At 48.6% G+C, this 14875-nt stretch overlaps 1 protein-coding gene across 1 annotated transcript in view; it reads right to left on the bottom strand.

The window, feature by feature from the left end:
• Nucleotides 1-1882: 1882 nt before the first annotated feature.
• VEPH1 (ventricular zone expressed PH domain containing 1) overlaps nt 1883-14875 on the bottom strand; it is a 77711-nt gene continuing 64718 nt past the window's right edge. Inside the window, exons 14-16 of the mRNA XM_010128982.2 lie at nt 13654-13771; nt 4019-4155; nt 1883-2869 (exon numbers count right to left, since the gene is read on the bottom strand). Of these exons, the coding sequence (XP_010127284.2) occupies nt 2633-2869; nt 4019-4155; nt 13654-13771 (492 nt within the window). The 3' untranslated portion in view covers nt 1883-2632. The remainder of the gene's footprint in view (nt 2870-4018; nt 4156-13653; nt 13772-14875) is intronic.

Below are 14875 nucleotides of genomic sequence, written 5' to 3'. Positions count from 1 at the left end.
TGGTTAAGGCATTGCACAGGCCATTGGTAGAGGTCTTCTCGTTCCCCTCTGACATCGTTAGCGTCAACGCAAATTTATCTTTCAGATCTACAAACCTATGGCTGGCTTTACAGCCCTCCCTGATTTTCCATCATCCAGGAATGCTTCAGCAACTGCTTTGTTCTCAGCCGCCGGCCGCGCGGTGTGATCTGTCGGCACTTCCTTCTCCAGTCAACATGGGAATGCTGGAAGTAAAATATTGTCCTTTCAGACCAGGGCTTGCTGACCTTCCAGGGCACAAGCGCCAGGTCAGTTGTTCGACACGCTGTTCGGAGCGCTGGCCGGGATGCGCTGCTGAGGTCCCCGGGGCAGGAGGTCCCCTCCAGCCCATCAGCATTGGGAGGAACCAGGTCTCAGGAAATACTGGAGATCCTCAAGCAAAGCAAAACAAACATTCGTGAACTCCCGCAGGAAGGAGCGCGAGAGCATAAGGAAGGAATTACCAGTTTTGTTTCACTGTCTCTAAGAAGATTTAGCAAAAACATGGGGAGTTGGAAAAGAAATGATTTTGATTGCTCCAGCTGGTGCTCAGTGGCTGAGGAGGAGGACGACAGCCGGGCTGCGCAGGCGAGGGCACGGAGACCTCTCCGGGCTGGAGGGGTGGTTTGGAAAGGTGCTGTCAGGGCTAGGGGTGGGCAGCGTGGTGCCCCCAGGCAGGTCCATCATCCCTGCCACCAGAAGGTCACTGTCAGAGCCTCATCACCTCACATTAATCCCACCCCCAACCAATTCTGAGCTTGTTTGCTTTTACTTCCCACCCTGCACCCACTGCACCCTGCCCATGGGTGGCTACAGCACGGGGTCTCAGCATCGTTCTCCCGGTTCCCTGGTGCACCATGGTCCCTGGGGCCTCCAAAAACGTCATCGTTGGGACTGGGAAATGACTAAAAATAATGAAAAAAGAGACCAGCAAAGAAACGCAGACATCCCCATGAGTGAAGGCAACGAAAAAGGGGGACTCAGAGACAGCAAACAGCCTCTCAAAGATTAGCCTAATTTTTATTTCACTGTAAATGGAAACTCATTGCGTTGGCACTGCCCCAAGGTCCATGGTGTTCCTCCCCAAAAGGAGGATCACGTTGAGAAACACCTCTCTGGAGCGCCAGCTCCGGCTGCGCGGGACTGGGCAGCCCTTCGCTCTGACCTGCCAGCAGGCCTCAGGCGCTCCTGTGGAACCGTAAAGAAACCAGTTTTTTCCTCCTAACTGGAGTAAATGCTCATTAGCAAACGTTAGCACCTTACCTGTCAGCGTAACAAAACACAGAGCGCTGGCAGGCTGGAGAGACAAACACCAGCAACGCTCAGTGCCTGCAGCTTTTCCAGCTCCAGAGCTAAATATTTACAGGGGATGTAAATTTTTTTACGCTGAGGGTGGTGGAACGCTGGCCCAGGTTGCCCAGAGAGGTGGTGGGTGCCCCATCCCTGGGAACATCCCAGGCCAGGTTGGCCGGGGCTCTGAGTAACCTGATGTGGTTGGAGATGGCCCTGCTGCTTGCAGGGGGTTGGACTGGGTGGCCTGGAAAGGTCCCTTCCCCCCTAAACCCCCCTGTGATTCTGTGATTCTATGCTACAGGACTCCTGCTCGCTGTTCCCCCAGTGCTTTTGCTGACGTCTCTTAACTCTCCCTTTCTGGCAACAACTGTTCGCGAAAGAGACCTTTTTCTAGGTTGGAAAACTTCAGATTTTATTTCTGCTCAGCCTTGAACGATCTCCGTGTTCATTTCTTCACCTGCAGACTTCTCATTCATTCCCCCCCACCCGACCCCTTTCCTCTTCTGCTTTCACTCTTTTCTACGGTACTTCTTCCACTTTGGAATCATTTGAGAGTGACAAAGGAAATCAAACAAACTGGAATTTTTCCAGTTTTGGAGAAACTTTGTAAAGTTATGGAACAGAGAAGACAAATAATTAAAAAAAAAGAAAGGAAAATAAATTTTTAAAATTACATTCAGTCACGATGGGGAAAAAAAGGCAGGAAAAAGAGGGAAATCAAAACAGTTGAATATTTAAAATTGTTTTCCGGCAGTATTAAATGCTTACAATCGCTCCATTTTAAACCTGAAAGAAGCAGCAAGTTTGATTTTTTCCACAGGCACATATAAACAGTGAAAGATTAAAGTTCACCGAGATTAAATAAGAAGGAAAATGATTCTTTACAGACAGAAATGATTGAGAAAAGTGAAAGTCCTTACGCGCTCGAATGCTCTCGGCAGCGTCTAAAGCCACCGAGACCCTGTGCGTCTCGGAAGCAAAGGCTGAGGGGTCGGGGGTCCGGGGTTGTTTCTAGTCGTGTCGCCTGGCTTGCAGGCCATTGGGCTGGAGAAAAACCCGCATTTCTGAGGTGGAACCTGCTCCCACACCAGCAAACGTCCCAGTGCCAGGTGGTGGCACTCCATCACCTGGTTGGCCATTGATGCCCGAGACCTCTCGTGCCGCACAAGCTCGCCCTGGCCCATGCCAACAGTCTCCCCTACCGTTTTCCATGGCCCTATTTTGGGGGTAAAGGAGGTCCACGGTGTGGCAGTGGGATGCTCTGCGCTGGAGCGGTCCCGGACACGTTTGATTTGCTGGCACCACGGAGGTGCCAGCGGCTCTACAGGTAGGTGGTGGCCTCTCGGCTCTCCCGCTCTCTAGCCTGCGCCACGGCGACGTTGATGCACTGAAGCCACTCCTCGGCGTTCTTCTCGTCTTTGGCCTTGAAAACATAGGTCTTGCTATCGGTGAAGATCTCAAAGGCCCGGGGCAGGCTGCGGTCCCTGCGCTTCTTTGCCACGACTTTAACACTCTGCACCTTGCTGAGCTCAATGGGGCAGTCATCGGGGTCGTCTTTCTGAAACACAGGGAAGAGAAACAGAACCCAGTTCATCTGGTAGAGCTTCCGCCGTCTCAATGAACAGTCGATGTCTCTAGAGCTGGGTTTGTAAACATTGCTTGTGTGGGCAAATGAGCTGATGGAGACTTCCAAAACTTTGCACACCACGAGCCAGACCCTTAGACGCCTACTGAGCAAAAATGATCTATTCCCTTCAGTACCACACGGCGTTTGACCTTGAGTTGCTAAAGAAAGTTGATTGTACTCTAGGCACATTTCTGTGAAGGAGTTTACCACAATTTTCCAGGAGTTTAGGATGTGGCTTGCTTTCAGACCTCTTCTATTTTGGCTTTCTCCTGCCTCCCCTTTACCCACTGGCCCTGCAGTTGCTTACACAGAGCCAATGTTGTCCACAGGGTTACTCTGATGAAGGGAAGGTTCATGGTGGGGCTCCAGGAACAAGCAGGCACAGCCAGCTGGCCATCTCACAATGCCTCCTCTGTGCTGGGTTTGTATTTTTAAGTGAGCAGCGTGTAAAGTCCAAACGCCCACGCAGCACCCAGCCCTTCTCCGCACCACCACCACGCTCAGCCAGGCGAGCCCCGTCCCACCTCGAAGACCGAAACAAGCACCAGATGCAGCTGGGCAGGAGCCTCTGCCACCGCTTTAGCTGGCCACAGCCGGCAGCCCTGCATCTTGCAATGTTTTTGGCACCGGTACCCGGCCAGCGAGGTGCGGGGCTGTTCCTCCCGCCGGGTGCCGGAGGTGTGCAGGAGCAGACCTCCCGTGGCATCTGGAAATCACGCTTTTATTGTCCAAACCTCTTCTGTGAGGCTTCACACACCCAGCCCTGCTTAAGGGGCTGAAAATTTGGGGTTTGGTGTCTGCAACAGTCAACCCAGGGCTCGTGTGCAGCCCAAACTGGTGGCCCCAGGGTTGCTCCAGGCTGCGAGCCAAGCAATGGTTAACGGCAGGACTTGACTCTCAGATTCAGAGGGGATGATCCAGATAGAAAAATAGAACGAAAGCTGGTGAGCAACCCCCTGGCTGAAGTTAGTCACGAGGCACACGTGGTCTCCACCACAAAGCTGAGCGGTAAAATCCTCTGGGAAGTGGCGTTGGGGAGGAGGGAAAGAAAGAAACAAAATTGATGATTTTCCGACTTACGGATTTTCCTTTCCGGAAAAGCAGCTGGTTGCCAGCCAGGGTGAAGTAGCGAGTCTTCCACCTTTTGATAAACTTCCACCGGACTTGCTTCTCTTTAAGCTTGCCTTCAATCAGGGGTTGGCCGTCCTGATTTACAACTGGGGAGGAGAACACACAACAGGGGGGTTATTTCTGCCCTCCCCTTGCCCCAGCCGAAAGCCAGGCTTTTGCTGCGATACAGAAAAGGGTTTTTTTTGCAGTTTAGCTGTGTCGGGTCCAAGACCACATTCCTCCTCAAGCATTCAGCTGTCACTTTGGAAAAGCGTCTCAGCCCTCAGTCGTGTTTTGTTTGGGAGGCCTAGCAGATGGAGCCGACAGCTCGGACTCCTCGTCCATCACTTTTTCTCTTCCCCTAGCCATCACACACTTCTTCCTACCATTACTGCAAGATCTTGCTTCATTGCAGCAGCAGCCCTACGGAGAAGGAATTAAGAGCCAGGAGTGGGATGTCCACGTGGGGCTGAGAGACTCCGCACCAACCGACCGGAACGAGCACCAACCTCTCATAGGTAATTCCAGCCCAGAAATTTGATTTTTTGCTGAGGAAGGGGTTGGTGAGTCCCAGGGCTTTGTCTCCCAGATGCGACCCTTCCCTCCCTCACGCTCCCGAGACGCAACTCCTCCTTCCCTTGGGAAAGGGGCGTGTTTGGTGTCAGCCCTCCCTTAGCCGGTGTTCGAGCAATAACCTGGCCCTGCATTTTGTGGAGGTCGCTCCTTGTTACGCCTTTATGATAATTTCTGGTTCTTTCTTCAAGATTACCATCAAAAGTCATTTTACATTACCAAGCCATTTTGTAAAAAAATAATCCTCACAACAAACCCAGAGTTACTTACATCCCCTAAATCTTACAGCTCTGACCGGCTGGGAACGTGATGTTTTCAATGGCTTTGGCATTTCTAAACCAACACAATTTATTTTGACATCTGGACAGCCAAAGGCCAGAGCAACTCACAGCTCAACCCCCTCATCGTGTTACCCATTGAGGACATCGAAATTTTTACCACCTTGGGGCCAAATTAAGTGACAAACTGTTAGCGTCTCATTGGCCAGTAGCACCGCCTCGCCTGGACGCGGGGCAGTCGGAGCTAAACCAGCATTTCTGCCAGGCGCGCGCCTAAACGCCGTCCTTACTGAGCCTCCTTCAAGTACAAGGTGGGTAACTCTGCCCGAGCCAGAGAGGAGGAGGGAGGAGGAGGAGAGACACAAAAGCTTCTGTCCCACCCCACGACCTGAGCTACAGGACATTGCCCAAGAATGATCTGAAATATAATGAAAAATACCTAGCGTGCAGTATAGAGCTCAATAACCGTAATCCGCGTGGGAGCAGACGTACGGGCACACTCATCGACCTTGCCTTCAGCTCAGCCACTTTCCAGTCCGTTCATCTTCTATAGTGGTCTGAAAAGTGGCTTCCGTATCCCTTAGAAAATAACTTCTGTTTGTCACTACAGATTTTCAATCAATCCCCTCAAAAATAAAAAACCAAATAAAGTCTCTAGGAAAGGGAAAGAAACCCTTTTTTTTTTTTCTCTTATTGCAAATTATTGCTATATTTAAAATCACTTTCGGAATTCAAAGCACTGTGTGAATACTGGGGAACCTTGCACCTTCATCTGCAGTGTGGTTATGAGGTTGTGGCCACCTCTACGGCCAGCCCTGCGACCACGGCGCTCGCCTGTGATCAGCATTCACTGGCTCTTACCTCGGCGGCACGCACACGAGGTTTTGGGAGCCAGAAGAGCGTTCCCAAACCTTGCATGCAGAAAGGAATTTTCCAGCCTGAGAAGAGCCCATCATCCAAGGGCATCACCATGGGCTTTGGACCATGACCGCAGAGCAACCTCAAGCCACTGCCCTTTGTGTATGGAACAAACAATTTTAAAATTCTCTAATACCATGGCTGGGTTTCTTTTTCCTCTCTCTTCTATTTTTACACTCCCAGACAGGACACGATGGATCAGATAGACCGGAGAGCAGTCCAAGGCATACGCAGTCTGAGAGAGGATGTTTTTTTTGATGTGCTGTTTGACTTGGAGCCCTTCCCAGCATCTGTCAGACGGTCAGTTATCTTCTGGCTGGCCGCACTTGCATACCTTAGCGTGAAAGTTTCCCCAGCAACGCTTTTTCCTGAAAGGGGTTGCTGTCGCCCGTGGATGGGCCTTCCAGAGCCCCAAACGCAGAAGGTTGGTGCGACGCTGAGGACCCGAGGTGAGCGGGGTGGCCAAGCGCAGCCACCAAAGGCAGCGCCTAGGGTTGCAAAGGCGTTCTAGCTTTTTGGGCGCATACCTCTTCCCTGCCTCCTGTCTGGCAGAGGCAAAACAAGGCACATACAACGCATCAGATCTAGATAAAGAACATATTTTTTCCCCGGCGTTGTTTATATTGGCAGAGAGGGAGGCTTTGGGGGTCTTCAGCGTGTACTGTCGCAATTTCCTCGTGAAAGACTGTAGATATTGCTGCCTCTGAGATAGCGAGCTTTTGGAAGGAGATGGACTGAATGAAAAGGCCAAGTTTCAGCTTCGATGGGGAACCGCAGCTGTGATTCCCACGATAAACACAGGTCAGGCTCTGCTCTAACTTAATGACACACAAGGTAATATTCCTGTCGCTCCCATCATTTGCCATTCACACGCGCACTTTCCTGGCGGAGGACGTTTTGTCACCATGAGAATGCGCAGTTTGATGTCAGGAAATCACCATCTCAGTAGCATCAGTGGGTGATGATAACGGGGCACGGCTCTGTATCGTCTCCCAGGACAGGAAAAGATTTTTTACTTCTACATGATATAGAGAATAACAGAGAAGTAATAAAGTGCACGGTAACTTTCAGAGCATGATGACAACTGTATAAGCATCTAGAAACAGCAAAAGAAGGACTTGATATGAAAAGACAATTGCTCAGCGGTTGGGTCGTGTGCATCTACCTGGCTCCTGGTCCTGCGGCAACGGCTTCGATACCGATGCCGGTGCAGTAGGAACACGCTTTAACCCGGACTAAGAAGGTGTAAAGCACAAAAAGTTCAGGCATCAGAAGATACTGAGATGGTTGGTGGTCAGGAACGCGACGTGAGAAAGGAAGTGAACATACAATTTTGACCTAAAGTGGATTTTTATAGCCAAAATCTTTCAAACCCAGGATTTACTGAAGACATGCTGATCTCTCTCTAAGCAGCCGGTGGCTGGAAGCAGTGCTAACAGAGCACTTCTTGTGTACATCCACAAAGCAGCCCACGGGGAATTCTGATGTCAGCTTCCAAAGTCATCGTAATGAATCTGATGCCAGTGTGTCTGAGGGTCTGATTAGAAGAAAAAGATTGATGAAAGATAAGAATGAAGCTCTTTTCCTTTATTTTTCTAAGTCCTTTTGCTTATTTTCATTGCGGTTAACTTCACAGAATCACAGAATAATTCAGCTGGAAGAGAGCTGAAGGGGTCTCTCATCCCACCTCCTGCTCAAAGCAAGGTCACCTATGGGCTCAGACTAGGTTGCTCATGGATTTATCCATCCGAGACTTGAAAATCTCAACAACATCTCTAGGCAAGCTGTTCCAATGCGTGATCATCCTCATGGTGGGAAAGTTTTCCCTTGTAGGCAGTCTGGACCTCTCCTGTTCCAATTTATGCCTGTGGTCTCTTGCCCTCCCAGCACAAGTAAGTGCATGGAGCTCTGTTGGCAAGGGACATGATGAATAAATCTGTACGGTCTCAGAAATGCAGAACTTTACTCTTCCGTTTGAACTTTTCCCAAAACCAAATTCAGGAGCTGGTGACTCCTCACTTCTTCCCATGGCAGAGCAGGGTTATATGAAAGAATCACCTGCACTTCTAACACAGACAGAAGATGATTTTTTAAAAATGCAATCCACTCCCAATTGGAATATGCACATTCCTTATACAGACATTAAATATTAGAAAATTATGTCTAGTTTTGATTTCTTCACCTTGCATGAATAAGGACAAATTAAAAGACTTCACAAAAGTGATATAAAAATGATTTAAGACTGATATTTCCTATGATTATTGATATCCTGGGAAACTATTGAGATGTCTTCTCCTCAGTTTGTCCAAGCAAAGACCAAGATGTGACATGATAAATCGAGATCTGCGTAGCAGGGCAGGGCGTAATGTGCTGCAGTGTTCAGGGACAGACCTGAAATAAACCCACGTGGTAACGGCATGGTTAAATTACCCAAGCAACAGCTTGGGCTTGTCGTGGGTTCTCCTTCACTTGACTTTTAAAAATAGGGTTTAGACATCTTTCAAAAAATATGGAGATGCAATGCAGACCAAAGAGAAAACTTTTCTTTGATATAAGCGTTATTGGAGTAGGTTCTGTGACTATTGTTTTGTAGAAGGTCACGCTAGGTGATCGCACCTCTGGTTTGAATTGCTGTGTGGTGGCATCCTGACAGGTACGATGAGATCTTTAGCTTGAAAAAAGGAGTTAAAGAATTCAAAAGGTCATATTTACTATATATTTGTTATGACTTTTTTTTTTTCTGCAGAATGCACAATAAAGCTAAAAATATTACCAAACTCAAACCGAGAAATTATTTACTATAATATCCATTGCTGCTTGCACTATCTCAATATAGAGAAGCTAACTCCAAAATCAATATAACCCTGAGTAGTACCCATTGACCTAAGTGCCCATTGGAATTATTTTCTATCAATTTTATCTTGCTTTCTTTACATAACTGCAATGCATCAAGCTTTAAGTAGTCTGGGTACTGAATAAAAAGTAAAAATCTCTCCCAACTCTTCCAAGATGAACTCAAGACAGATAAAACCCAAAGCATTAAATCTTGGATTTGGTGAAACAAAATCATCCACAAAAATTCCATCCAATCATGAACGATCTCAATGATAATAAACTCCTCTTAACGTGAAAGAATGGAATGCGGGGGTGGCGAGCAGACAAAGATAAATGCAGTTAACCTAAGGGAATAGGATCCACTCTCTCTCGTTAACCACCACACTGGGTTTTGTTGAAAACCTGGAAAGGACACGTTACCAAGTGCCACTTTTTATAATTTTCAAGCAAGCATTATAGCTGGGCTATTTCAGTTCGCTGGATAATCACCACTGCTCGCAAAAGATAAATGTATTCCGAAGTTAACGTGGCGTAGGCTATTCTGGGTGAATTGCTTTTTTAAAGAGGAATTAATAAAAACCCCCTCGGTTTTATCCGAATCGTTGCCCGTGGGCACAATGTCTCTTCTGCAGCCCACGGGGATTACTGCAATTTCTTTGTTAGCTTCCAGAATACGGAATGTACTGCAATTCCCTCGCCGGCTATCAAGTGGTTTGACTGAGTTTTTTTTTTGTGCAAGAGCTTGCGAAGCCAACTGTCAATACAGGAGGTTATGTTGAAATGAGGCTCCTCAGGGCCAGCTTCTCCTAACGAGAGGCACACACTGCATTCATCCAAATTTCAAATGCCCGGTATCTGTGCTCATATGGTCGTCATTAAAAAAAAAAAAAAGAAAAAAAAAAAGTATAACCTGGTTTTCCTAGCTCTGAGACCAGCTGCACGGTCAGGGCACATGCACGTGCTTGAGCAGATGAGTAGGATTTGTGGGAATGCTCTTCCTGGGTGGCAGGAAAAAAACAATTTGGGATGATTTAACAGCACTTCTGGAAAAGTGTGGTTGTATCAGAAATGCTTTTCAATCAGAGGAATGCATGAGAAATAGTCAAACTTTCTCTGGGTTAATTGCCACTTTGGGTAGATCCACCACATTGCTGAAGCATGACTGCCTCTTTCCTCACAAACTCAGCCTCCAAGCGCAGTCCGGCTCCAGAAATCCTCCCGAAAAAAACAACCCATCATTGATCTGGCATCTGAAGGCAAGATCGAGGCTTTAAGGCATAACGCTGTCCTAAGTCTGGAGGACAAATGGAGCCTTGCACCACGGCATCCAAAAAAATGCAACAAAACCCAACTTTAACAAAAACCAACAGACCATAATAGAAAAAGAATTTGCCTCTGAATTCCTTCTTAAAGAAGAATTTGGTTGCTAAACAGCATTGCTGAGAGGGAGAAATGACTTTCTTGTCTTTCAAAAGTATTTGAAGTTTCAAAGGGCCTGTCCCACTGTGGAATGCAAATGGAAGATGTTTTGCAGCCTTTACTCACCAATTCAAGGAGACCTCTGAATCCTCTTTCTTGTGTCAGATCGTACAAACCCAAAAGAACCCTGGCACGTCTCCCACTCCGGTACGACTTCTCCCAGCTGCCACAGCTCTGCATCACCAATACTGAGGTGAATTGGTCATTAGATTTTTAGACTAGATTAAAATAATTAAAAATTATTAGATTTTTAGTCAATTGAGCACCATCTTCCACGTTCCTTTCCTACACCTGACCCATCCAGTACTTGGTCTTCTTGGTCTTCTAAAGGCTTTTAGAGTTGAGAAGGAAATTGCGATATTCACAACGTGCCTTTCTTACAAAATGTTCTTAAACTGAGACAAAAAGAGTAATTGCTCCTTAAAAGGACAGTTACAGTCCAAAACTATTCGGTGCTCAGTTCTTCCTGTTCCTGACCATCCTCAAAGGCATCCCTGCACTCTCAGCCCTGGCTCTAAAACAAAGGGTAGATGGTGATTTAGTAGATGCTGATGTTTATTAAAGTCTTCTCCAGCCTCTCCTGGCCTACGGCAGCAGAGAGAGCCCGGTGGCTGGGCAGGGAGGAGGACAAGGTGGAAAACTTTCTAAACGGGGGAGAGGCAGGCAGAGCTGTGGCCAGCGATGACCCTGCAACCTCCAGGCACCACCCTCCGGTGCTCGAGGAGGGAAAAACCTTCTCTCCTTCCAAATGTGCAGGCATCCTCCATGTTCACCAGTACTTGTGGTACTCAAGAAAAAGCAAGAAAGGTCTGAAGTTATTGCCTCTGCTAAGAAGGCAGCATTTCATGGAATCATAGAATCTTGAAGTTGCAAGAGACCTCCAAGATCATCCAGTCCAACCCAACACCACCCTGTCCACTAAACGATGTCCCTAGGCGCCACGGCTACATGTTCTTTGAACACCTCCAGGGGTGGTGACTCCACCACTGCCCTGGGCAGCCTGGTCCAGTGCCTGACCACTCTTTCAGTAAAGAAACGTTTCCTGATATCCAGCCTAAACCTCCCCTGATGCAACTTGAGGCCATTTCCTCTCATCCTATCACAAGTTATTTGGGAGAAAAGACCAACACCCACCTCTCTACACCCTCCTCTCAGGCAGTGTAGAGAGCAATGAGGTTTCCCCTCAGCCTCCACTTCTCCAGACTGAACAATCCCAGTTCCCTCAGCCGCTCCTAGTAAGGCATGTTCTCCAGACCCTTCTGGAGACCCTTCTGCATCTGTGGGCTCCTCGAGAACCCTCCTGTTCTCCAGACTGAACTTAACACCTTAGTGCCGTATTTTCATTTTTTTTCTATTGGGCTTCAGTTGACATCATACAGACACAAGCTAGAAAAAAGGTACATCTAAAAAAGTTATTTGTTTTTCCACTCTTCGAAGAGGCAGTATAATTTACAAGGGCCTGTGTAAGTACCACCATATAGAAATGAAAATCTGATTTGTGCCTGGACCTGCTGGGTGAGCTCAATGAGGGCAGACCCCCTCGCCCGGCTGGCCAAGAGCTCCTGTGACGGCACATCTCCACGCAGAGCGGATTTTGGCACTTCTTGGGAAGGACACAACCACTGCCATGCCTCCTCAGGCTGGAGGGAAGAGCTTTGAGTACGTTCAACCTTGCCGTTGACCCCAGCGTGAACCGTATTTACACCCAGAGCAGTGGGATCAGCGCACGGATTTCACTGCAGCCTTCTCACAGCCGGGGGAAATGATGAACCCTTAGAAGAGATGTGACCCTCTCCCTCATCTCTCTGGGCTTTCACGACACCAAACCTACAACCTACACTACGACGTGGGTTTTCACCAGCCTGAAGCAGCGCTGAACGCGTGAGAGAGGCGGTGTGCCAAGCCCCCGCCGCAGGCACTCCGTGGAGGGCGTACGCTCCCGCTTCCCGGGCCGTTAGCGTCAGGCAGAGTATACAGTTTACCCGACCCGAGATGTCACTTCAAGTGCTCTGCAAACAGACTCAAGAGCCTCTTGGCGGCGGCACACTGAAGAGCTCGCCGGGAACCAGTGCCTGCTGTTGCAATCTTTTGTTGCTGTTTGCCTGGAGTTCAGACCCATTTGAAAATACCAGCTCTATACTGGTCGTACTGGTGGGGTCTGGATCCCAGTCCCAACACTGTGCTCCCGGCAGCAGAGCCACGGTGCTGTGCCACGTGGACCTCCCCGCACCGTGTCGTGCTTCCAGCCCTTCTTGGACTTCTTGGAGGACATGGCACTTTGGTAGGAGAACAAGAGGGAAGTGAGGTGTGAGCTCTCCTTTGATCTCTCCAGACCAGCGTCACCAGCAAAACCCACGGCATCAAACAAGGAAATGGTGCCCCATGTCACCCCCAAGGATCGTCTTTGCCACCTTCACCTGGTCTGTTGGCTCTAAGACAGCTGCCCTACCAGGATAACCAACAGCTTGCTACAAACACTTCCCTTTTTGGACCAGTTAAATGGTTTTGAAAATTCAAAACAAAGCTATTTTATTAAGTTTTGAAATTTTAAGCAAGACAGACTAATTTTCCTTCCAGCTTGACAGACCTCTATCACTGATGTGATGGACAAACCACAGTACAGAGATGAAGTTTCAGCTGAAAGCACGGTTTCTTTCCTGGTCGTTGCGTCCCATGAGAGTTGCGGAAGGAGGAAGATGGTCAAACATCCATGAAACGGGCACGGGCAGCCTGGCCTGCAGCAGAGGCTGGGCCACTCTTGCAAGACTTACTAAATTCAGGGTTGATGAAATATCAGGAGATGCTAGCTGTGAAATTAAATAGCTGAAACAGCCGATTAGTCAAAGGCTTGGCCAAAATAGTCAAAATTCTTGGTCAGAATTGTGCAGGCTTTGACAGAGTGGTAAAAAGCATCTAAGAAAAGCATCCCTCCTAATTTCAGTACACTGATCTAAAGCACATGGGTATCGGAAAGCTTCAAAAACAAAACCAAAAACAGGTCACTGGGATCTTTGACCTGGGAAAAAGTGTATTTTCCACTCCCCTTGTTTTTCAATACAGCTGAAGTATTATGGCTGCTCTTCAGCACTGCCTTGCTCCTAAGGCGATGCGCACTACAGACGCAGTTATATTAACGTGAGTAATTCTGAGAACGAAGACGACATGAATCGGGTGTCCCCTGACGTGTGGGACCTGTGCAGTCTCCAGAGGACCTGGGACATGGTCCATCACGTGCAGCTCCTTTATTTGGAGACTGCAGGATGGGTGTAGATGCCTCCCACTCCCCAGTTGTGCAGATTTATGGGTCTGCGTTAATTTTGGATTGTACCCTTCAAGGATCCACCAAATAAGGTTTGTGCTTGACTCTGTATTTCACCAGAGATCCTGAGGGGTTTAACAGAGAATTCCAACTTTCCCTTATCCCCAACCTGTGCCACCATCACCAGCGTTATCTGTGAGCGTCACTCCATCCTCCGCCCTCCACCGCGCGCAGCCCACCGGCGACGCAGGCGGACCACTGACCTGTTGCCTTTTCGGGGTTATTGCACATGAAGCACTGCCAAGCTCCCGCTTCCTCGCTGTAGCCGAATAAATCGAAGAACCTCACTTCTTCCAGGTGCATCCGCACGTGGTCCAGGTCCTAGGCCAACAGTGAGAAAAACCAGACGCACTCACGAGGTGAACTGCTGCACGGTTAACAGCTCGTAAGACAAAAATCACAGAGGGATGCACAGCGGGTGCCAGCAAACGTCCTTTTCCACCTGTCTCCTGCGGACAACCAACCCGCCGGGGCAGATGTGCTAAGCAAGATGCGCATCTCTCTTTATCGTCAGTAGCAGCTAACATATAAATTAGATGTTAGCCTGCAGCAGTCAGAGGTCTGTGCGCTCAGCAGTCCCACCCAGTGCGTTTCCCACCAGCCAAACCATCTTTATTACCTCCAGCCCTCTCTCAGGACTTTTGCCAGCCATCCAGAAGGTCTCCGCTGACAGCGCCGGGGGCTTCCTCCTGTCCAACCGGATCCCCCATCCCAGCAAGAATTAGCGGCTGGGGACCGTTTTATTTTTATTTTTTTTCCTTTAATTTTAAAGAAAGAATCGAGGCTCTGAAACCCAGAGCGCTGCCCTAGATGTTTAACGTGAACGTTACCATGAACGTTTCCAAAAGCCCAGCCGCAACAGGGCTGATTATCTCAGGGAATACACCCCCAGGTAAAGGTGACGCTGCTCTCCCGGTGACAAGGCAGGGAAGTAAGGATTGTGCCTCTGCAAAGTAAACTGAATGTCTGCCTTGATCAAAGAAACTACACAGAAAGCACGCTTGCAACTCCAAAAAAAAGCCAGAGGACATTCCTTTTGAGGCAATTAATAACACTGTGTAATTAAGTGTACTTTGAATGCCGTTATTTAATTTTAAACCAGATTGTGATCTCATACTTAAACAAATACTGGTGTTAAATAATAGCAACCAAGTTCCTCGCTGCCAGCACAAAGGGAATTGCCAGCACTGCTCAGGAAACACTCCTGTTTGTTTGCGTGGGGTCTTCACGGATCCGCGACACCGCGAGCAGCAGCCCAAGGAAAACGGGGGGTTATGCATCAGTGGGGAAAACACCACCCCTTGCCAGGGACGCTCGTTCATCGCACTGAACGGGGCTGTGCAGAGGATGGATTTGGGCCTTTTCAGACAAATTTTAGTGAAGAAGAGGGAGCAGGAGACCGGGTGGCTCACGGGGACCTGGCAG

Source organism: Chlamydotis macqueenii, chromosome 9 (assembly GCF_036417535.1).
Source record: "Chlamydotis macqueenii isolate bChlMac1 chromosome 9, bChlMac1.mat, whole genome shotgun sequence".
In the NCBI taxonomy this organism is placed as follows: Eukaryota; Metazoa; Chordata; class Aves; order Otidiformes; family Otididae; genus Chlamydotis; species Chlamydotis macqueenii.
Note: the sequence above shows the minus strand (reverse complement) of the source record. Positions and strands in the feature narration are given on the sequence as shown.